Source organism: Antedon bifida, chromosome 5 (genome assembly GCF_963402885.1).
Source record: "Antedon bifida chromosome 5, ecAntBifi1.1, whole genome shotgun sequence".
NCBI lineage: Eukaryota > Metazoa > Echinodermata > Crinoidea > Comatulida > Antedonidae > Antedon > Antedon bifida.
In genome coordinates this window covers 7,656,656-7,682,871 of record NC_136230.1, presented here as the reverse complement: position 1 = coordinate 7,682,871, position 26,216 = coordinate 7,656,656, and the positions used below count along the sequence as shown (strand labels likewise).

Here is a 26,216-nt window from a genome sequence, read left to right as displayed (position 1 = left end):
CTGTTGATTATTATAAAGGAAATTTTATTATACTTACCATGTATATATTGCACTTGCTCTCCATTCCCAACCGGAAAAGCCTCTCCGGCTTTTATATGGATATAAAATTCATACTTCTGATCTGGCACCTGACCTCCCCCATCGTCTTGACCCATATCTGACATTTGACCCTGGGTCATATCTGTTGTTTGACATTCATGTGTTGAAAAATCTTGTGAAATTTGAGAATTAATATAGTCTTGCTGCGTTAAATAAGATCCATGTGGAATAAACTGTCGGACGGGTTCAAATGGCGGCGTAAACGGGCAAAACTCTCCCGTCTGACATGTCATTTCTCCTGTATTCGTTGTGTATTCCTGATTAAGAGGTCCATTTACATATTGTCCATTTTGTTCCTGTCCATTTGAGATATTTTCTGGAGTGCAAATTTTGGTTCCGTTTTCGAGAATAATACCTTTTTGTGTCTTCATATCATCTGTTCCGTTTGTATTAATGTCCATAGCCGGAATGTCCCCGTTTAGCAAAATTGCGGGGGGTTTATCTTTGTTGCAGTTCTGGTCAGTCGTACTGACCGCTGGTGTGTTGCTTAATGTTTTTGAAGTGGACATGGCACAGCTTTCTTGAGTAACAACTAGAAAAAGAAGATGAATAGCACATTAACATTTTATCGTACGTCTTTGAATCATTGGTTAAGATTGTAAAGTTGTCACATTGAATCTTTAATGGAAGAAAGAAAAAAAAAAGATAAAATATTGTACTGTAGTTTCACAAATAATAAAATTCAATTTAGCGATTCCTAGTAAACTTGTTCTTTGAAGCGTGTCTTTAAAACCTACAGTATTGTCCAACAGTGGTTTTGAATTAGAGGCAGATCTCAGATCCAAAATGCTTACTTTTTATAAAAATAAGATTTCCCCTTGACAAACTTACAAATTAAACATTGTGGATTACTGAGGATGAAAACTCCCACTAACTGTCTCAGTTTGAGCATTTTAAAAAGTTCATGTGTATAAATTAACGACTTACTGAATATAACCAAATCTTTAAAATGTGCATGTTTCCACTGATCACTTTTGTACTACTGCACAGAATACATTAATGTAACAAAACAAAGTGATTTTAAGCACACACAATTCAATGTTCGCTTCCAAAATAAAATAAAGACACATACAGTAAAGCAGTCAAACTTTAAATGGTAAAGTTACTGTAAAAACACCCACACAAAATCTATAACATTGACAAAAAGAAAAAAGAAGGGAAACCATGTATTGATTTCTGGAAATAGAAACGCAAGGAATTGTGACATCATCAGGACATTACTTGTCTTTCTTTACTAAACTACATTATTTCAAGGGGATTTCCCAATGACATCAGTATCAGCTATCTTTTCAAATTCTGATGACTATCAATAATGCTCTCTACTTAGCTGGCATACATTAATATAATAATAGGCATGCATACCGCAAGGCCTATATCAATAACAGTGGCGACCATGGCTAGGCCTCCAGCTTACAATCACAGTGTGAGTATCATTGGGCAGGGAATTCGGGTATTCGCAATCTCTAGTTCTGTGATAGCCTGGTTTCCTGAATTCTCAATTACAGTCGAGAATTTATGTGTAATAGATTCGGAGGTCAGTAACAGCTGTATTTTAGGCTAGCATTTAGGAGACACTCTGACACTCATACCGTAGATAATTCAAGGATACAACATCGCATGAGGTTTGCGCAAAATTGTTTCATTTAATATCACAAAATATTAAGATTAACTGGGATTTGAATCAAAATTAATGAAATGTTTTCTTCGCAAAAATTTAATGAAAAAAAATCAGCAGTAGGCCTATTGCCATATTATTTTCTATCATCATTTATTAACATGACTAAACTTAACAGTTTTTTTGGTCAACTTTACAGCATTAAACTTAAAATAAAATTAATATTTTAATAATAATATGAAGGATAAACATTAAATTGATAAATTCGCTCCTGATAATGAATGAAAAAGTGTATATGATATGCATGTTATGTATAATTACACAAGTTTTCTTTGCCACACACAGCATGGCTATTGTAAAGTTTATTTTTCTTTTTACAGTTACAAAATACTATGTGAAATAAAAACACAACAAAAAATTTAATTTCTCTTTTTTTTCAACAAAATACATCAATAAAAAATAAAAACAGAAATATTAAATACTGGTACATTATATTATTAATACTAAATGGACAACCTCCAGTAACCTGTACGACTTTCATATCGGATTTCATAGCTGATTGTTCACATATTTTACAACGAGGCTATTATTAGAAAAAGCGAAGGTGTAACCAATTGGCTGAGCAGCTAGCAATTACAGGCCTTCTGTTGTCGTCACCAATAAATGTTAATGCCTTGCGGTTGATGTAACATTTCTAAAATGCTTTTTCAGTGTACAGGTAACCAAAATGAAACAAGAGGAATATTTCACAATAGAATATCATTTCCTATATTTTTTTTGTACAACACAGTACCACTACCATAGTATTGGTATAAATGTCTGATTTACTTTCAATATGTAGTCACTGTAGTCAATATCACAAGATCATTAAAAAAAAAAAAAATCAGAATGACGTACTTACTAGGCTTGCGTCTTAAAAAAAGACCATTTTTATAAAAAATTGTCTTACTTTTACTGTACATGTTTTAATAGAGACTTGTCAAAAGTCATCTACTACTACAGTACACCTGACACTGACAGTTACATAAAATATGTTATTGTTTTTGCAATATTTATTTATAATTTTATTGTTTTTAATATACTATATTGATATTTAGAATAGATAACGAATAACAAAGGATTGCCAAAGGCAAATATTTCATTGGGAACAATAAAATAACCCCAATTATTAAATTGTATGTGATGAAAAAAACAATCAAAGAAAAACGGAAACATGTCAGAGAATTATGTCATATTATGTCATGCATGAATGCATTCATTGGATAAATGGTTTTCACTTCTTTGACATCCTTTATAATTTGAAGCGAACTGATAAATTTCTGTTCTCTGCCACCCATCTCCTGTCATACACAATTACTTACGGTCATGCTTCAATGCTCATTCATGCTTGAATGGTTTGTCATGCTTGACTGGTCTTTACAAAGGTTTATTTTGTCAACAGTATAAATAGTATGGGATATCAAAGGGTTTTTCCCAACTTGTAGTTTTTTTTTAATAGAAATTTTGAATACAATGATATTGATAATTACTGGTACTACAGTAATGTTCATTTACATTTTGTAATGTTCTTTCTAATTCATGTAAACAATTTCAATTCATGATTGATAAAATATTTCAAATTCAGTTTCAGTCTCAAAATGTTCTTATTTCTGCTATTAATATTTCCTTTACATAGAGAGGAATGAACTAGAGGTATGAACACCAGGCTATTGATCTGGATGTCATTGGTTCGAGTCCCACCCAAGAATTACCAAGTATTATATGTGTACTATATTCAATCAATCGTACATTTTTTGGTATTATAATGGTAACCATAGTAACATGTATTTACAGTGATTTTTACAAAAACATATTAAATACAAAATATATACAGTGATTATTTACAGTATTCTCAATGTACTTAGTATAAAGTACAAATTACGTCAGAGTAGGTCAAAACATCTGACCAATTCCCTTACAAAATACAGTACATACATGCTTTTATATTAAATTATTCGTACAATTGATTGTGATTGTGTGCAAACGTGACAAACTACGGCAAGTACTGTAGTTATTTATAGAAACAAAGTCTTTTTATATTAATTTGTCAGTGGGAGTTTTAGCCAAAAATTATGTAGTAACATGCACAGTATCGCACTCAGGTACATACCAACAAGATTAGCCAATAAAATTCAAAACAAAAATGTTTATATCGAAAACATTTTTTATTATATATTCAATATTATATATTCAATACAAATGCCTACTAACATTCCAATTCCAACTTTATCTTTAAATCAAATATTTATTGTATAAAATCTTTATGTAAATTTATATCAAGTAGATTGAACAAACTTCTTAGCTTAATGCATATTGACTTTCTTTGTTTACAAACTTAGTCCTGCAGCTTAAAAAAGCAACATAAGTAGTTTTATAAGTCAAAGTTCTTCCATCAAATACTTTTGAAAGTATAGCAGGAATGTTTTAAGGTGGAGACTATCATTGAATGAACAGCTCATAGTATTTTCTCATCTTTCCCTCCAAATTTGAAGCAAGGTTTTAAAATTAAGCCCTAATTGTATACATAGAGGACATAATATGAATGAGCTAAAAGAATTCGAGTAAAAGAATATACAGTATCTGCGTACAGTAAGAAAAAGGACAACCTCCTAAATATGTTTGCTGTATGTAAAAAGTTGAAACAGAGTTGTGTTGTGTGTATCGGAGACACAACAGAAATTTCATTGGGGATGGGGGACGCTGCACCAACCCAGATATCACTGTGCAAAAGTTGACATGTCAGCGAAAATAAATATAAATAATGGTAATGTTATTTGCTTACTTTACAATAAATAAAAGTTTAGATACACAGAAATTATATTACAACCGGGTACAGTATCAAGGTTTTATGAGTGTTTGCAAGGTGCCATCGTCGGCCTAACCCTTAACCATGGAAAGCAAGCAGGTTTTTTGGCACAACTGTGGGATTTCAACAATCTGTTGCACAGGCTACATCGTACTAAATCAACTGTTCTATTTTTATGAATATAAATTATATTTTGCATGTAATATGATAATTTAAAGGAAAAACTGATCTCATTTAGTTAAATACATGATATCTATATTTCCGTTTTTATTTCCCGTGGAAATTTGACCCAATGGAAATTTGATCGCAATATGTATAATTTAATATTTTGCAGTTATCTTAACTATTCAAAATAGTATGCTATTAATCGAAATACATTCTATAAAATAAAGTTTATCCATATTACATAGATAGATAAATATTTATGACTGTAATAATTATATATTACACCCACCCCTCTCAATTTGTTTATCATAAAATAAGGTACTCCCTACCATTTTAAAGACCTGAATGCTTGTTTTCAAGGCCTATTATTAGTTGTTATCTTGAAATACTGTATACCATATTTTGGGTTTCCTAGGCTTCTATGACCTATAGGTTAAATTACTTATATTTACTGTATAACATTTGTCATTACAGTATATTAAGTGTTGCATTCAGTAATTACAATGTAAATTCGCTTTTAAACATGAACTGTACAGTAGTAGCAGTAGTAATTATTTTAATGAGCAGAAAAGTATAGTAACATGTGATTTAAAAAGTTTCCGTTTTTAACAAAAGTAGATTTAGTAGGATTTATTAGGTCAGCCTTTACAATAAAATAGGTCTTTTAAATATAGGTCAGGTTAAGGAATCATTCTTTTAGGAACATTAATAATTTTGAACTCTTAAAATAAAAGATTCATTTGATTGAATAGAATAGACTAGGACAAATCAATGTCATTGCATGGATGGATGTAGGTGAGCGCCTAGATTAAATGTCTTCCATCCAGTTTAGTATGACCTTTTCTGTACTGTAGTTGCTTTCAATCTCCTACAGTACCTACAGTAGTACTTTTAATTTTACCAACAGGTTGGTACAACACTTGTATGTTTTTGTTCAATGTCCTGTACACTAGCATAAATATTATAATTTCTCTATGAATGTACGTTGCATTACTGTAGGTTTGTTCACAACACACTTAGTTGATCATGATCAACTAACACTATACAGTACTGTATTTTATGTGAATCAATGTCTTACCAGGGAAGAGTTAAATTAAATTGTAATTTAACTCTTCCCTGGTCTTCCCCAGGATGTTATTTTACGCCAAAATTAGAAATGATAAAACATACGCAAGGATGAGCATGATGATTCCAATCGCTGTTCAGACACTGGGAATCTACTATAAATATTAAATATCAATCATGATGCAAATTAATTTTTTGTGGATCTGGATATACTTTATCTTTTTCTTTATGCCTTGTATTATTATTATTATAGCATCAATGGTTACCTTTATATTTCTAGGCCTCTCTTGATTGTTTTGGTTTTCTACCGAAGTGGTTTGCTATATATATACTCTGATAGATATCACCTGTCTGCCAGGTAGGCTAGCCTGAAGTAGATTTAAGGTCAAAAACAAAAGTAATATTCCAGCAAGATTTTCAATGAATTATAATCAGCTTAGAAAGGGATAAAGTGTAGTTTTTTGGGTCAAAAGATAAATTAAATCATTTCTCCATGTGTCAAGTAACAAGTTATATTAAAGAAAGTGGGAGAAAGAGAAAAAATGGAAGAAAAAAGGGGAGTGGGAAAAAATAAACTCAGAATTATTGGGAGTGGAATTGGAGAAGAAGTGGAATGCTAGAAATAAAGTGGAAGAGGGAAACAAGAAATAGGGGATAAAGAAAATGGAAAAACAAATCCATAGAGACGTGGCAGAAAGAAAAAGAGAGTACTGTAGGAGAATGAGAACTATTGAGAAGTGGAAAAATAACTTTTCGTTTGTACAATATTAAATGTTAATTAGCTCCTTCAGAAATTCTCAGCATATGGCAACCATCCATGAAACCAAATTAAATATCTCAGGAAAATAATAATTGATATGTTTCTGCTATTTAAACTTTTTTTTGTCACAAAAACAGTTTTAAAAAGATTTCAATTGGCAACATGACCTTGACCTGGAGCCATTTGCTGTGACCTTGACTTCATTAGGACCTGGCTAGTTCCTGCTCAGGAGGACTTTACATATCATGTCACTTTCCATTAACAACAGATGGTTTTTCACTACATTCTTCTCCATTATCTGATTTATTATACATTTGCTTATTCATTTGTATAATTTCTCTTTATGAAATTTTAATATATTTTAATAAATGGATGAATAGTTTTAATTTGAGAGTCAGGTAATCTAATTTCCTAGCGGCTTCCAATCATTGCAAAATATGGTTAAAAACTATGTTTTATTGCTTAATAATACCTAAGATTTTAGCTATAAATAAATAATAATGTACATATAACTAAACCAAAGGAGGAAGAATTAATAAAAAGTGTCACAAATCGAAATTAATCTTTTTGCTGGATAACATAAAAACCAAATTCTACCTTCGATGGTCAGCAAGCCACTGTACAAGTTTTTACTATGTTCATAAAAAAGAAATGGAAGGTGAACTTTCACTTAAACTATTTTTTATTGCATTGGTTTTTATTACTCATCAGATAAAAAGCTTTTAGGATAGATTAAAATAATTATTTAATTTTATGTTATTTTTCTGGATTTATGAATATTTGAAATCTGTTTACCATACTTATTACAAGTGCTGTTCCACACATTTTCATTTGGATACCTGCTGTAAAGCTGCCATATTGAAGATAAGCTTCGTAAACCATACTACAGTATAGATAGGCAGCTGGTAACTAGATTATTATCACCGTCACTTTATGGTTTTATAAAACCTCAAAAAAAAAATATATCTCTAATCTGTAATCAGCTTTACTGCTAATAGATCATTCCAAGAAATCAGATGTTAGCACTTGATTAAAAAACGTATTGGTGGCTACGAATGAGAAGGGATAATACCAATACTATGTATAATAACCATGCGATAAACATTGCATTATTATACTGTTCTGTAGGGGGTAGAAGACGCATTTATTCGAGGAAGGTGAATTTACAGACGTGGAGAGCCTTAAACCTGTGAAGATTTTATGGTTTGTTGCTAAGCCAATCAAATCAACTTGTTGTCTGGTCGTAGAATATTTTTTCATTCATCATCATGCTCCTCTAATGAAATCAACATTTTTATTTACATTACAAGAAGAACGAATTAAACACTTGTGAAATTAATAGAAGAAAATGAAATGGAATTGAGCAGATCTGTGCCTATAGCACAAACTCTACAGTATTGAAATCGTTATCCAAACACAAACCACAATACCGAGTAATGTCATTTATTTATAATTTATGAGAACATTTACTGCCTCACTCACTGCTCATTTAGCCAAGCTGACTAAAGGTTACAAAGTAGGAATCTTTGCCTGTTTATGCAAAAAATTGCAATGACACACAGTCATGAACAAGAAACATTTCTTACAAAAAACGCTGCTCGACATTTTAAAATTAATCCTTGTTCTTTTGATTAATTTATGATTAATTATTAAAAAGATGTCCTTTAATCGCAAAGATACATACAAATCACAGATAGTTCTTTAATTATGAATCACATGCCCATTTTTTCACTAGTTAATTGTATACACAGCATTTGAAAGAAGACATGTGCACCTTTCCAACAATCTATTATTTGCCAACAAATATTAATCTACTAATTCAAAAATGGCATTTAAAAATGGTCAATTTTGAACTTTAATGTGCTGTAGCCTGTTTGTCTGTGACCTCAACCTGAACTGTAGGCATGCAACTGAATACCCTCTAGAGACAACGTGACTTCTCAAGTGAAAATTCTTCCACAATCTGTTGATTCGCGTCAACCAATCAAAGGGCAAGAATCCAAAATCGTTCAACCATGAGCCCTCATAGACTCTTTTCCCAGACGTTTTTTTGGTCCAGCAGCTGGGACCTATAAATTATAGTCGAGTTTCCATTTGAGCAAAACTGTTTGCCTTAGATACTAAAGCAACCGCTATGAAACAGCTTATTAATGAATATGTCCTCATGGGACATAGCTGGCTAGAGCAGCGGTGCGAAAAAAAAGATACAGTAAAGATTTCTCGTCAGATATATCACTTTATATACATTATAAATTATTAATAATTATACAGATATTGCCTGCTTAACGGTAAAATATAAGATTTGACATCCCTGAGGGAATGAAATTTTGCTCGAGGGAATATATATTTCCCGAGGTGCCAGGTTACTACTGTGAGTTTTAGTTTTGACCAATCAAAAACAGTCTTTCGTCACATCTATAGAGGGCGCATAACAAAATGAAGGCGGTATGTATGCATAGTTTAAATATTTTAGTTGATTTATTTCTTCAAACAAGATACATGGCGCGGCGTGTAAAACATGAGTGTTGCCACACGCAAATTTCACAGTCAATATTAAACTCCTCGAAAATTTACTGAATTTTATATGTTTAATGACAGGGACACGATAATCACACAAAAATTACTCAGTCAATATCACCGTACTCGAGGAAATATACGACTTACAATCCTCACAGCAGTAGCCATGTGATGCAGTTTCAACCAATCACGTTCACGTATTTACATAGGCTTGTACTTAATATAATAAATTAAATAACGTCTCACTACTTCCATTGTTTAGTAGTCTCTTATTGGACCCATTTCTTAATCTTTAAAACTATTTAGTTTTTTTTTTAATGGTTAAACTATAAAAAATGTTGTCATTTTTAGTTTTCTTATTTCCAAATTAATGGAACTACTGTGTACATTGTTATTTTAATATCCTTTCCAAGAAATAATTTAATAATATACTGTGAAGTACAAATCCTGTCCATAAATAGTTATTTATTACAGTGTCCTACTGTATTATCAGTTTAATTATGGATTTGAAACCCATACATGTCCTGTGTGTGGTTAAGCCGGAACATTACTAATGTTTCACCTAACACACTTTACTTTAATACACTAATACCATATTAGGCATTAACTTAAAGTGGAGCTCCACCCAGAAAATTGCTATTTTTCATACATTTCAACTATTCTTTAAAAATATCATCCCTCATACTTCATATTTTTTTGAAATTTTTTTCAATGAGTATGATTTTCTTGAAAATCACGCCTTTTTGCGTTTTGGGGGGATACCTTGTAATTTCCTATTCTTTTACATGCAAAAGGGGGGTATATTCGAATATTACTAAAAAATTAATTTCTTCACTAAAAAAAAAATGTAAATTGTTTTTATATGTAATTTTTCCAGATCTTTTTATTTCTGGTATTGTTATTGCGTATACATTGCGCAATTTCGCGTAAATAGACACATTCCCCCGTTGGGTCCAATTGGGTTTTTTACTTTGCTAGGGAGTATGATCACGTGACATTTCTCACGACATTTTTCACACTAGACTGCAGCTGGCGATCTGCTGTTATTGTCGCGATGTTAATTTTGACGGGAGAAAAGTATATTAAAACATTCTGGATGTGACCCTATCATGTTTCACAGTGTAATAAGTGATTATGATATTATTACTAAAATGTCAAATTTAACGAGATTTGAGAAAGACGTGGCTATATATTCAATAAAGCTAGGCCTAGGCCTACTAGAGTCTAGGTATGTAACGATGCTGCTTGGCCTCTAGCTGGCTGCCTGATAGCCTTACAGCAGTGAAGTTTGTTCTGGCACCCAATCTCGGCTTACCCATGTGCCATGATAGGGTGCCTGAATAGTTGCTTTTCATTCAGACATAAGCTTCCACTCCGTTACTATTCTTTACTATTCTGAGCAATACCAGTCTTGTTTTGTAGAGAATTTTGTGTTTCACAATTCTTAATGTGCGAGAAAACCCAGGAACGATAAATGGGACGAAACGACCAAGCATTTTCGAACCCATGACTACAGTCTACCTACCTAACTACCTAGACATGAATTCAAGCCTAGCTAGCTAGGCTGAGCAGACGATTTAGCTAGGCCTAGCTTAAAATTAATAAGCAATTTGATTAAGATTATTATGCTGTTGTACAGTGCAAATCATGATGGTTTTTGTGACATTTTTATCGGAAATATTACTTGGGCCTAAACAAATCGTATTAATTGTGTGTATAAACAGGGAGTTGTAAAAATTATTTTACAACTCCCTGGTATAAAATTGATTCGCCATTTTCCAACACATAATTTACCAAAGGGGAGACATTTTCACCAACGCGTTCACCGGCGACTAAAACGCGTCAGTCGCTAAGTGTAACGCGTTTTGCGACGTATTGTAAACTAATAACCCCTAAGTTACTAAAAAAGTGTAATGTAGTAAAAAACACTATTTTCTGACCGATTTTTTAGAAATTAGTTTTTGAAAAATATTGCCATATCTTCCCTGTTTTTTGTATGTAATCACTTTCAATTAAACATACTTAAACATAATATAAGCTGAGAAAGTCTGAGTGTAGCTCCACTTTAACAGTACTGTAAGCCAATATATTATATTATATTATATAGAATTTCTGACAGACCAAGAAAAATATTACTATAGTTTGTTTAAGGTTATAGTGGGGCCATTATACAATACCGACCAAAGCTCACATTTTCTTCCTCTTGACCACTAATCCCCTAGGATTTACAGTGATTGACAATCATAAATCTGAGATCGTCTAAATATCAAAGCTACTGTATTGTAATGAACTAAACCTATCCATCCTAAATTTCCAGTTCGGAACATTTCTGTAACAAAGTATGTCCTCCACACACTAGAATTGCGTGCATAGAATGAATTTACGATGATCTAAACTATACCAGAGTTACTGATGTGGGGCATTCCACAGTATTTTTTTGTTACGGACGGGACATTTTTGAGAATATAACTAGACATATCTTAGAAATAAAAAAGAATACAAGATTCAAAGTAGAATAAATGTATACATATATGGCCAATGTTTATTATGAAAGTCAAAAAAAGAAAAAAGACTGTACAAAAAAAATTTTATTATGAAAATTGTATGCGTCGCGGATGGGACGGCAAATGGACATGACTTTTGAGAAGGTTTACGTATTGTAATATTTCTCCTCATTTAAAAGAGATTTTAAAATTTGTTTTGTATTATTATGTTGCCAGATAGTTGTTTTAGATAACTGAATGTTAATTATAAAATTTGAACTGAAAATTTATTAATAAATATGATTTATATGTCGTTACGGACGGGACATTTCTAACGTCGCGGACAGGACAACTTTGTCCACGTTAAAAAATTGTATAATTTTGCTATTAAAAAAATTTAAAAATAAGTTTTTTACATCAATGTAATCTTTTATTTACAAGTCAAAATATAATTCAACCTTTGAAACACTGTTTAAAAGTTTATGTCAAGTGAAAATATTAAAATTCATAAATATGAAATATTATTTATAAAATTAATTATTCGAAGAGTTATAACGAGAAGCAATATTGTAAAATGTTATCAAAATATTTATTTACACTAATATAAAAGTTATGCTTGGCATATTAAACAAGACTTCAAGATATTAACACATTTAAGGCGAATCTTTAAAAATTGGCGTTTGACGTCTGAATTTGTTTTAGTGAATAGTGGATCCAAGTTGCATCTGAAATTTCCTTGCCCTTCTATCCTTTCTTGGATTTAATAACTGTAGGCCTACTTCTATTAAAATTCAATCTTAATTATTTAGTATCTGATTTATAAAAGGTTTTTGGTTGCAAATTCACCAAAGAATGAAATCTACAAAGCGATGACCGCACCCAATACTCCCATTCATACTGGTCATGTTGTTTTGGATTTAGGTATTGTTCTTTTGTGGGTTGTTGTTTTAAATACAGACCACAATGTTTTGTGATTAATAAACAACAGTTAACACCTTTGTACAGTACTTCTCAGCCTACAGTACAAAAACACTTTTTAATTCTTACAATATTGTCATCACATCCATAAAAAAAATGTCCCATCCGTAACATTCAATAAATTTTGATAGTAATGTTTTTTTAATAAAAAAATACAAGTTTTAAAAAACTTGTTTAAATCTATTGCAATTTAATATCCTTAGGAGTTGAAAATTAAGATTTAAAATTAGGAATTAAATAACAATTTTAAAGCCATTACTTCACAAGTGAGGAAAAACCCCCAATCGAAATGTCTCAGAAGTAACAATTATGAATTTTGAAATGCAAGTATGAAATTAATAAACAATTTTAATATTATGAATAATTGGAGCTTACTTTAAAAAAAAAGTAACTGCAGTATATTTATGGGCAAAAATGTTAACAAGATGCATGGTTTTATTATGAAATAAAAAGAATTTAAATGATATGTCCCGTCCTTAACAAAAATGTCTGTCCCGTGCCTACGAAAAATGTCATCAATATATTTTTGAATATGATATTTTCACCAAAAGTTTCAAAATATTTGTTTATAATGTATTGCATATAGTTTTAAAAGGAGAAAACAAAATATTAAATTGTGGTATCAATACTTTTAACTGAAATGTAAAAAACACCATAAAACTACTATTAAAATGTCGCCGATGGGACAATTATGAATTGTGAAATGTATATATGAAATTTAATAAACAAAATATGTTATAAAATGCTTGAATATGTACAATAGGGACATAGAGTAACTATATCTGGCAAAAAAATGTTTAAAAGATGCATGGTTTGTGAAATAATTAGGATTTAAATGATACGTCCCGTCCGTAACAAAAATGTCCCGTCCGTAACAATATATTTTTGAAATATGATATTTTCATCAAAATCTAAAATTTTCAAAAAATTTGTTCATAATATAATGAGATATAGTTCTCAGGAGGAGAAAATGAAATATCAAGATTTTTGCATCATTACTTTTAAAATAAATGTAAAAAAACCGCCTAAAACGTTGCGGACGGGACATTTATGAATTTGAAATGGATGTATGAAATTAATAAACAACAAAATTTTAATTAAATACTTGATTATGTATTATTGAGACATAAAGTAACTATATCTGTTGAAAAAACAGTAATAAGATGCATAGTTTATGAAATAAATAGGATTAAAAATGTCCCGTCCGTAACGCCAAATATGACTTTTTCATATTTAATATTCAATAACTTAAAAAATCAATATCAGAAAAATAAAAAAAATGTTATTTAATAAACTTCAACATGTCTACTTTAAGAAATGGCCAAGAGTTACATCAAAATCAGTAAATGAAATTTTTAAACCCACGGACCAAATACTGTGGAATGCCCCATATACATAGTATCTCCATGTTGTTAACTAGTGTAGTACAGTTACAATAAAAACCTTATGTACCTACAGTACTTGACTGTAAAACTCGAAAAAGAGCATGTAAACATAGCTAAAGTACTGTACAGTGTTTACATACAAACATTCTAATTTTTTAATCATTAAATATATTCAATCAGAAATTCAATTTTAACAATTCTTTACAAATCATCTGTCTGGACTTGAACTTTTGACTTCTGACTTTTGGTGAGTACTGTACCTTTACCTCTAGACCACAGACGATAATTACTGATGTATTTAAAAAATAATTGATTGAAGAAAGGATTTCCAAAGTATACAAATTCTTCACAACAAAGTAATTTTATAAAATTCTGTTTCCAGACAGTAGCTTATTGGCTAGCCTAGGCTAAAATGTGTCCTTGGTAAAGGAATGTGCTGTGTTCACCTGATCCCCTTAAGCCAACTTATGGTAATCCAAGCTGTTTCAACCATGTTGTCAGGCCCATTTCCCAAGTATTTCCCTTCATCTTTCTACAGTAGTACAGGTACTACTGCAAGCAAGCTACTCTGTATCATGGTTCTCAAAAAGTGTATAAAAAAGGCATTAAAATTGGAATAAAGAATTAAAATTAAATGACATGAAATTGGTTATATTGATTTACAATACGCTTATTCCTGTTTGGTTTTAAACTTTTTCCTTATACATATGATTTAAATGGTATGAAGTACAGTGGTCCTAAAATTAAACATTCAATACTGTGTAATTTTAACATTTTCACAATTACAGTGTTTTCACATTCTATTGTATTTTTCTTCAATGTTTTTTTCAGATTGGATATTGATTACAGGAAAATTATTGATTTTTTTTAGGTACAAATTTTGAATCTGAATTCAACAAGAAACTGAAATCTCAATTTTGGGTTGTAAAGTCCCAAATCAGTAAAGTAAAAAGTTAAACGTATAGCGGTTGACCAGTCAACAAAGACTGTGAAGGAAAATAATTGTCCATAGCAACTTTGTCTAAAGACAAAATGCTCAAAAGGGACATTGAAATGACATAGAGATATAACGGAAGCAGTCTGGGAAATAGTCTAGTCAATTACCATGACAACGGACTAAGGGAATACCATTTTAATGGAGGAATGCATTATATAACAAATCGCAATTGTATCAAATTTCTTTCTTTATCACAAACTTGAACAAAACTTTCATTCAAGTAAAATAACAACAAATTCCTTAATTTATTAATGATTTAAATTTTTCTCATTATTACAATGGTATCAATTTATACAAATTTGAAGCTACTAAATTGTAAATTGTTTAAAATAATATTTAATAATATAATTTTACTGAGATAGAATAATAACTAACTGTAACTCAATCATGGTTTATTTAAGGTTTTTTTAAGTTTTACTCTAAAGCTCTGTCTACACTATCAAACTTTATGGGACAAAAAATGTGATGTGCCCATATGGACATGATGATGTCATATCACTACCATATTTGGGCATATCACACCTTTTTTGTCAAACTAGTTTAATAATGTAGATAGAGCTCTATATCAGTAGCATCCTCATTTCTTATACTGTACAATGCCTTCACTGTTAATAAGTCACTGAACTTGAATATTTTCTTCTTTATGCTTGTAATTTGTATAATATAATATTTAATAAATGTACACAATCCTTATCATTTTTCCATGCATAGTTTACATCTTTGAGCCCTTTAAAAATAAAATGTGGAGTGCGCATCTTCAATTGCAAGTACCATTTAACGACATTAAAAGCAATAAATGGATGGACGGTTTATGTGTATACCGCTAATGACCCCTGACACACCTGTGACAGGTGAGAATTCCTGCATGTCTACAGGTGTCTTGTAAACCATCCAACACAACTCTACATGATATGTTTATATACAGAATATATTATTTACATATTGCTCACAACGGCTGTGTATATAGGGCATGGAAATAATTCTAAGAAAACTGAACTTAAATGATTTAGATAAAAAGGCAATAGAGTAAATTTGTCTACTAGTCTGTACTACTGTACTGTACCAAATACCTAACGATGCAGAGTTTGATGTGCATGGTTTCTACCGCTTTAACGTCAATTCGCGCCCTAGTTAAAAAATTAGTTAAAAATACTCATAACAATCTAACACTGGCAATATACACTACCTAATACCTGTAATCTTGCTACCAAAAAATAGTTTGTCATTTATTGTAATGCAAAATGTTTTTTATGGGGGGGGGGGGGGTTTCGGGTACAGTAAAGTACTACCTCACAATTACCTTCAATTGCGAGCTACAAAGTTACTGCATACTACAACGCTAGCTAGTGCGTATCATTACATTCCTAATGTACATGGAAGTAGCACATTTACTCCTGAGACTTCTTAGTAGTAAATTGTCTATTATTTACAGTATAAACTATAATATAAGGTAGAAGTAACTTCAGTTATGCAAAAGCATCTTTATTGGCACTATGAATACCTAATATCGGTGCTATATATAAAATATTCAATATGAAAATTATATTCTGATACAAACAAGATTTCATAAACAGGTGCTCAAAAGAAACCAAAAATTGTAATTTTTAACAAAAAATGCCATGGAGTTAATTTCACTATAAGCTGTCCAAGCAGGTACTGTTGCCTGAAGGGAGGTTACCATAGTAACCATTTACAGAAACAATGTCAGGAATGGCAAAATTTGCTATCATTGTTTTTGGAGTTAAATTGCTACAAAATTATATCAAAATATGAGATAATGACAATAGTAATACAGTAGAGAACCACTCCTTTTGCACAACTCTATTCAGTGTGAAACAAAAGAGGAGCAATTTTGAACACCTTTATGGGCAACCCTACTCAAGGGAAACTCCGAAAGGCCAATTTACACAGACAAGTGGTAACGGTAAAAAATAGAATCTACAGTATGTTCCATTTGTGCACAACACGGAATGGACGGGCGGTTTCCGCTCAGGATAGATACAGATTCTATTTTTATGTGGGACATAGAAATTACAATTGGCCTTAGGTGGGCACTTTGTTGAGTTCCAATATGTTCTCTTACAAGGGTTCTACTGATAGTAATAGTTGGGCAACATGGTAGATATTTTGGCTCTGTTGGGCATATTAATGAGTTAGTTGAAAGTTACGATGCAATTTGATAAAAGCGTCAGAATCAAAGACAGAAGTGGCTCTTTCTTAATGTATTGACCTGTTAACTGTTCGAAATTGCGCCATAAGTAGTGTGTTACTGTGTTACCCTCAATTCCACAGGATTTGCTAATGACTTGAATGAAATTTGATGAGATTGAGGTAAAGTATACGTGTTTAAATATGCATTTCATTCAGACCAGACTGCATTTAATATGTAACTGTAAGTAAAAAAAAGCAAACTGAAATTTAACAATTTTATTGAGACAGACAATTATTGCAGTAATTCAACAAGCTAGACATCAATAACATTAACAAGACTGTCAACTATAAAGCCTGAATAGCGATTTTATCACAATATTCACAATTTGTATTTTAAAAGCTATGACTCAGACAACATTAACGCAACTAATGTGATATTGAAGATTATGTTAATGAATTTGAGTGATAAATCAAGAGGTTACTATTGTATGTACATATTTTATTTTACAGAAAATGCATACTAATGAATTTTTTTTGGGCCCGTTTCAATTGAGCCACGCCATCTTAGTTAAAACTACTGAACGAAAATTGGTTTAGAAGAAAACAGTTTTTTGTTGACCACAACCATGTGATGTAGGTAAGTTCCTCAAAACTGATGAGTTAATGAAATTATTCCAACATGTTTCAGAGCGTGTTTAACCACGTAAACATTAATAAGTGTGAGAATATTATTTTATGAATGCATGTAAAATTTATATCATAAAGTTATTGGTATTTTAAAACACAAACCATATGTTTGACATTTGACCTTCACCTTTTATAAATTAAGGATGTGGAATTTGCAGTGTAAATGTCAATTAATTTTTTTCAAAATTACTGAAGAGAAATCAAGCAGAAATCTGTAAAAAAAAACAACACTACTGTAGTTCTCAAATTGTTAATTTCAGTAGAGTAGTCTTAGCAAAAAATGTCCGTAGTAAATAGAACATTTTTTTTTCATGTTAAACAGATTTTTCGCATTTACGCATGTTTTTACAGAATTACTTTTGCACTGAACAGTCTTAAGTCTACCGGGAGCTCCTTAAATTTCTAGTTATCTCTCATCTCCCACTAAACGTGCAATTCTTCCAATTGCTGATAACATCCTGGAACTTGCTTTGTAAAGTCTTCTTCTAAATATTTCAATTGAACTTCTGTTTTCATTCATTCATGCTAAACATTGTTTAAAATATGACATAATAAAAATAAGGGGCAATACTGTATGTTTAAACACTACGACCAAACCCTATTAAAAGGGACACTCTGTTGGGTCCTGAAGGTGACTCCTTAATAGGGGTTATATTATAACTTATAATTGGACAGATAAGTTTGTCTAATTTTATTTCAATAATATAAAAATATTTTGAAGAGATACATCGAGACGCCAGTAAAGTGGACATTATTGATCAAGCAATTGATTTGGCGATTGTGTGTACTACTACTTTACTGTGGGTGGTACCCATTGGTACTCAAAATACTGAGCAGATTGTATGGTAATATAATATTAATATGTTTATTCATCAAAGGAGATTTTGATATTATTTTGATCATTTAACATTTTTGTTCAATTATTTGCCTTTGAAATATTTGACCTGGCTTTAATAGAAGCGATAAAGAAAACAAAGAAACCAATTATAATAAAGAAAATCTATCGAGAAGACCTTCTGGACCCAACAAAGTGTCTCTTTTAATAGGAGTTGGTCGTAGTATAGTGTTAAACATACAGTATTTCTCCATAATAAGGAAGAGGAAAGTGTCTGTCAATATGCAGGGTGGGAGGGTATGCAGTGGTATCCCAATCAGGGTATAATAATATTTGGTTCTTCGTTCTATTGAGAGCTAAAATAAAATTCATGAACTACTTTTTATCTATTTTTGACAGAATATTATTATTTAAAAAATCTTGCATTAGCTCTTAGGTTTGTACTTTAATCTCCCAAAATTAAAATGAATGGTATTACTAAACAAACTACTGTAATGGACTAACAATAGAAAATTGATGGAGATTTAGAAAATTCATAATTATAATTATTGCATGCATAATTTATTAACTTCATTGATAAAGCTACACAAAAAACGCTTCCATTATTGAAAAGTAAATTGTTTCCTATGGTCGAGTGGAAGTACAGCAGTCTATTAAAAGAATTAGACAATGTAAATTACCATCTTTCATCAAGACCTTTTATCCAAAACGGAAATCACTTCTAGTCATAATGCATTCATTTAGCTCCTGATTAGAACAATACAATGACATAATCTTATACAAGTTATAGTTCCCTTGGTAGTATTGAAGTAATACAGTACTATAAGCAACTACAGTAATACAAATTTTTCAAATTAAATCATGAATTATACATGCATTTAAAGGAATAAGGCAATATGACAGATTAAAATAAAGAATGAAAAAATATGCAGCCTGTCTTTAATTTAAGTAACACTTTTAGGAGCTTTACATATTACTGATAAAATCTGAAGTCGTTTTTACATATAATTACCCACAAAACAACACTATCGTTAAAAAGAACAATTTGTCATCGGTTAGATCAAAGATGTTCTCACTATAATTACTTTTAAAAACTCATTAATTATTTATGAGGCTCACTAATTTAGATACATTATTATCATTGAATAATTCATGCTAATTTGAATACATTTTTACTGTTTACAGACCTTATGTATTGACATACAAATCACAGGTTATTCTAAGACAATCTTAAACGACCATTTAGTCATTTGGGAACACTATTATAAAATGGGTTAACAAATCACATTAAACTTCCAGTAGAAACCAGAATGTGATTGTGCGCGATAATAAATAAACATTTTTAGGTTAATGAATTCACCGTAGCCAATAATAGCTTGATTAACATAGTAGTATTAGTATAGTATCTCTTTTATATAATTTGTATATTTATCAGTAAACAAAATCTATAATCAACAAAAATTACCCACTGTAACTACTGAAAATATTTATAAACATGATTTTGTCAATGCACATTACTATACTGTTCCAAGACGACAGTTCATCTAAACTGCCGGTTATGATTGGTCAACTTACTTTTGTTGTACAGTACATCGTTGTTTACGTCCAAATTGGGTAGGGTAGGGTACTGTACGTTTCACACAGAAAATGCAGTCAGTATTGTGAAAGTGTTTTTGCCAGCCTACAGAATCCTTTCACACTACATACAATTGCTTCATTGTGTTTGTAATCTACAAACTTGTGATGGTTACCTATTATATACAGTAGGCAATAATTTACTTTGCAGATAACTGAAATAAACACCAATCGATCAATCAATAATAATAAGATTTTTTTGTTAAAGCGTATAGAAATGTTTTATAGTTTTAAATTTGTGTTCACTCTCTTCAGCAACCTCTGTCAACTACTTTTACGTTACCTCTGATCAGTACTGTAAACACACAAACTTTTTCCCACAATATTTCTTTGCCAAAGGAATTATCATGGGGTAACAAAAATATACAAACAAACATCTTGTTAGTCTGTCCTGAACACATTAACCACATCCACATTCAAGTTATCCTAAAGTGCTGGTGGCTGGAATGGAATGAACAAAACACAAACTTCAAAACGGTCGATGACCTTGAAAAAAAGAAACAGGCAATCGGCCAACTCAAACATACTGTAGCATTGTGATGAATTTAAAAAGTATGCTTAGCCCTTTAACAGCAGCTACAGAGTCTAAAGTACGGTATTCAGTTCAGCATACGCATCCACCACAGGTTAATGTACCACTATGTTAAAGTTTCTAAAGCCCTCAGTGTACAATATTGTACTTTATGTTTAATAAAGGTGAGAGTTGGAGAAGATGGAGAAGTAAGTTAACGTCTCGCTAGCACCACCAATGGCTGATACTAATACAGTAGTACTGTACTGGTACAAACAACAATTTAACAACTTTATTCTTTCTTATCATCACATCATTTGATCAGACTACTGTATGTGAAAATTTCATTAAAATGTTTTATTCTTCTTTCTTTCTTTTTTTCTTTTTATTTCATCAAAACCAACAGCAACGAAAGTTGCCACTTATTCTATTTATTATGACTATGAAGTAATGTTTCTAATGTTTTCTGTAGGACTGGAAACATGTGCATTAATCTATTTATTTAGCTACTTATCAAATTAATTTAAAAACATTGGAATGTTAAAAACATTCTGTAGCTATTTTAAGGAGGACTATACCAGCAGGTATTGAAGTCTGCATTTCTGTGGTCACTATCTCACAGTTTTCCTTGTCTGTGATTGTACTGTATAAAGTTAATTTATCACCAATGTCTCCTCTGAGTTTTAATGAACCATGAATCCTATACAGTTTAAGATTTTTTTGCCAATTGCTAGTGAGATACAGTCAAATCAGCTGCCAAGAAAAAATGAATGAATCAGAATATTTTCTGTATTAGGAAGAGAAAAAAACTAGATCCTATGCAGGACCCAAGGTTCCCAATTGATTTGAATTCTGATAAATTGTGGTACAGCAGAACATTATTAGGCAGACCAACCTAGGTCAATTGATGTATTGCCAGTCGTCATTGGACCTGGAATCCATGGAACCTGTGTTGAGGAGTGAGAAATATTCCGGCATGTGCACAATGTACTAACATGACGTACAGTAGTTTGGTCATCGTAAATCGAAAAACGTCCTGGTTAAAGCATCACTCATTCTGCACCACAATAAGCCATCATATGCTGTACTGTATTTTAACATATGGGTTTACTTGGTGACCTAAAAATATTGTTACTGTAAATTTTGAAATCCAATTCAGGATGTAGATGCTAACGTGACCAAGATAATTACCCTGCCATTGGAACATTAATAACCTTACTGCATAACTGTTCCTATATGTTCCGACCATCAAATAAAATAAAACAGAATTCATTTAAAAACAGTCCCATGTGGTTTTGAATGTTCCAGGAAACTGTAATGGTTTTAAACATTTAATAGACTGTCTTTGAAAATGCGGAAAAATGACATTATCTTATTTTACAGTAAAGTAGAGTAGAAAAAAAATGTTGCTATCAGATGGCACTTGGAATTAATTTATAGACAGAGATATTTTGATGTATCATCAATTCCAATAATTGTATTTTTTACTTTATTTTCTTTCTGGGTGACTTCTTTAGTATGTATTGTACTAAATCTCAGAGGGCCCAGTGTACAGGACCATGATCATCACACAGAGTGCGACCCCCTTCTCTTTTCAAAGACAGTGTGCACTAATAGTATTGTACACACAAGCAATGTATACACATGACCAACGGATTTACTTCCAAACCGAAGGACTAGGCAATGAGGATATCTTATCTAAAGATACAATGGCACAGACAAGTTCGAACCAATATCACATGCTAGTTTGATCTACAGAAGCACAAAAATTAATTTACAAATTAATATCATCATTTACGTAATTATTTTTATGTTAACATACAGTAAGAATGAGAAAAATGACTTCAAATTGTTAAATTGGTTTTTAATTACTGGAGCCAAACACCACAGGTACTGAACTGTTAATAGTCAGGTGTACTGCAGGTTTTACCAATAATTAATTTCAGGCGTCGTGATGAAAATTATTTGATTTTATTAAAGGTCTTTAAATACAGGGTAGGTTAATAAATTATGACCTCATTTGAAACATGCACACCAAATCTGATTAAGCTAAAAAACTACAGTCGCTTACAAAAATACATGTGACAAATGGAGGAAGGTACTGTAGGGAGGGAGGTACTGTAGGGAGGGAGGTAGAGAGGGAGGAAAGAAGTGGGTGGGATATGAGGAGGTGGGATAGGCAATAGGGTAATGTACAAGATTACTGTATACCAAATTTTAACTCTTCACACTAAAATACTGTAAACGTTTTTTCTCTTAAAAAAAAATATGGAGTTAGCTTCCAATGTTAAAGTTTTGGATGGAAAAATCCCTAACATTACAGCACATTTAAAATTAACAATTGCTTCCTGTCATATGACCTACTTCTGACCTTAAAACAAAAACTTCCTTATTCCTTTGTGCAAGTTTTAAGAATTGGTTTACTTTTATCAGCAACCAGTTTCTGCTTTGAGAAAATAACTGCTTTCTTTCGTAAGAAATGGGACAAATTACAAAATGACCAGTTAAATGAAAAAAATTTTAAAACAGTCAAATTCTTTGATGGAATACTATAAATAATACTGTACCAAAAACAAGTTATTGTTTTTCTTGTAAATCGCAAATAGCATACAGTATTTGACCTTATTAAGCTCCAATTTGAACAGAGAGGACATTTTTTCCACACAAGAAAAATTATTCTTGATGGAAAAATGTACTGTAGGTACCAGCCCCTTACTCGGCCCAGGGGAAGCGCTAGGGATGCGCATCCCCTTGTTTGATAGCTAAAATGTAATTTAAAATTTACTTTTTTTCAATTTTTTGAAAGATTATTATGTTATGTTAGCAATATTTTGCGCTACCTTTTAACCGGTTACCACAAATTTGTCCTGTTTCTGCTCCCAAGAAAATGGAGTTAAATTATTCACACCGATTTATTTTTATGCAGCAGAAACAGGCCCATAAATCGCCCTGGATGTCCACATTAAGATTTTGCAAATTGTCCTTTGAAAATTTTTGCAAATTTTGCTTAAATTTTTGTCTATTAGTTTCACCATTTCTAACTGCTCTAATTAGTTCTTCACAATTGTATTGATGAGGAATCGGTAGAATCGTCAGCGCCGTACATCAACTATTATTATAATACTAATTGGTAATAAAAACAATAATAGGTAATTATAGTTTCATAATAACATAACAACTACATTATTTACTAACACAAGGTTAAAGTACACCACATGAATTAGCCAATTAGATTTGAGTGTGTGGTAGTTAATAGTTTATCTAATTGTTGGTTAAATGTTGTCGTAAACTGGTGAGATGTTTTTGGCTTAAAATATTATATTTCTGTTCTTTATGATAATATAATCATACAGGTTGGTTTTGTACAGTAGGCAAACTTATTAACCAATACAACAGGCCTAGTGGTATGAATATGAGAATACATACAGTATACATACAGATGGTATCCATAATTATAACATGTGATTTTTAATTGTAGAAAAGTGGGAAATACCCATCCAAAATATACAATAACAACATTTAGCAGGATGATCATTAAAAAATCATGTTGATAAAATGATAACAAATGATTATTACTATGCTTTGAGACTTATGGGAAATAAAATATTAATGATTGACATCACCATGACAACAGAACCACAAAAGCTTTTATCAACCTTGTATGCTTCCTATGGTTACTTACTTACTTACTCTTTGGCAAAAGGATGGGTTTTCAATTAGAAAAAAAAAAGAAATTAAATTAATGAATTGTTCATGTTGATTATTTTTTTTTAATAACACGACAGCTTATTAGAACTCAGGCTAAAATTGCTAAAAAAAATTGAAAAAAATAAATTAATGCTGTGATCAATTCAACAATTAATGTAGCAGAAAGGATCACAACAGACATTTTGTAAAATACAGTAATTAAGGTCTAAATCTAGGCTACACATAATAAATGTGCATACTTACCATTTTCGTAAACTTTGACAGATAATCCATATAAAAATATTATTTATAGTTAAAAATAAAGATATTTTTCACTTGAGGTACTGTACTTATCACTTTATCATTCGTGAACGGTAGAACGGATGACAATGAATGTTTAACTTCCAATAGTGATTTGAAAATTCAATTGCACTTACATATTTACAGCATACCAGGCAGTGTAAGTAAATGGGAGGTATAAAATTCCAAGTAAAGGCTTCTCCAGAAGTAAGCCACAGACTGTGTACTGCAGTGTGTTATGGAAAATTGAGACCGAATTTTTATCGACGAGAGGTCACGGACGGTTTAATTACTCACTGTGTTGGCATAGGCTAAAGTGACAGACGAACGTGACAACAGAAATGACGATTATGCAAACTAAAAATATTTGACGTACGTCTAACTATAATTAATTTTAAATGTTCATAACATACAAAATTATAATTAATGTAAAGAAAAGTGGAAATCCGGTTACACACGATTAATTTTTCAGACCCACATTGCTCTATTTTCAAAAGCATACGATACCCCACAATACAAACAGCTGGCGGGGTGCTCAGGCTGTCCGATCGAGCCAGCGTAGGCTGTCACCGCAGAAAAGTAACTGAAAACTCAGTGTTCACACCAAAAGTCAATAACTAAAAATACGTTTTACAACTATCTACTTTAAGTAAAGTCCAACAATAGCAAAACATTCTTAAATCTTACCTTATACTGGAAAATAATGAGTAAAATATGGACGATACATCCCTACACTGTGTGATTGTTTATGCAGCAGACCGCCATCTTCTAAGTCTGAGCATGCGCTAGATTTTCATAACATTAATTTTTTTTCAGCATGCGCTTTGCATGCACAATAATAAACAAGAAACGAAGGAGTCCAACATTTTTATTGAACTGAAATTTTTCATTTAAAAGTGTACAACGCCATTTTCTAATTAGCAATTACTTATTTAGTTTCCAATATCAATCCAGTATTTGTCATTGACATGTATTTTAATATTGGATAGCTGGATCACCTTCCAAGAAATTCATAATCATACGTACGTGTGTGTCGTGCGTGTGTGGATAGGAAATTGACAGCTCCTATACACTCCAATAGAGGGCGCTATTGAAAAATTGAATATTGAGTAGAAACACCACCTGTAGTACATTTTGCACAGTGAGTGCATACCATCAATTTATCATTCACTAATACAGTATATTCAAATAATATAATAGTCAAAACAATCCTTCCTCCTCTATGGTAGATATTTTTGGCGAATGGTGTATATAGATAGACGTTTCTTTCTTCAACTTTTATTGCCAAAAAAAGATATATAAATATATATTTTAAAAAAAGAAACAAATTACAGCATGGCAATAGGAGGTTAAAAAATAGATTTCTCTAATCGAGTTTAACCCCCTTTACGTTTATTGGCGGCTAGTGGTAAATTAGACATTTTGTTGACTGGGAATGTTGGGGTATGTGAGTCACTACCACCTTAGGGAGCCCCCTACCCCGGAATATGTAAATTAAGCC

General features: G+C 31.4%; 1 protein-coding gene across 3 annotated transcripts in view; it reads right to left on the bottom strand.

Annotated features, from left to right (window-relative positions):
- The window catches only part of LOC144842930 (fibronectin type-III domain-containing protein 3A-like), a 74,006-nt gene extending 48,536 nt beyond the window's left edge, over window positions 1–25,470 (bottom strand). For 2 of the 3 annotated variants that reach the window (XM_078699537.1, XM_078699539.1), the window contains exons 1-2: window positions 25,403–25,470; window positions 38–631 (exon numbers count right to left, since the gene is read on the bottom strand). In XM_078699537.1, the coding sequence (XP_078555663.1) occupies window positions 38–608 (571 nt within the window). In that variant the 5' untranslated portion in view covers window positions 609–631; window positions 25,403–25,470. Of the gene's footprint in view, window positions 1–37; window positions 632–1,026; window positions 1,172–25,402 lie in introns of those variants that run through there. The other variant, XM_078699538.1, reaches the window with a different exon arrangement.
- Window positions 25,471–26,216: the final 746 nt, after the last annotated feature.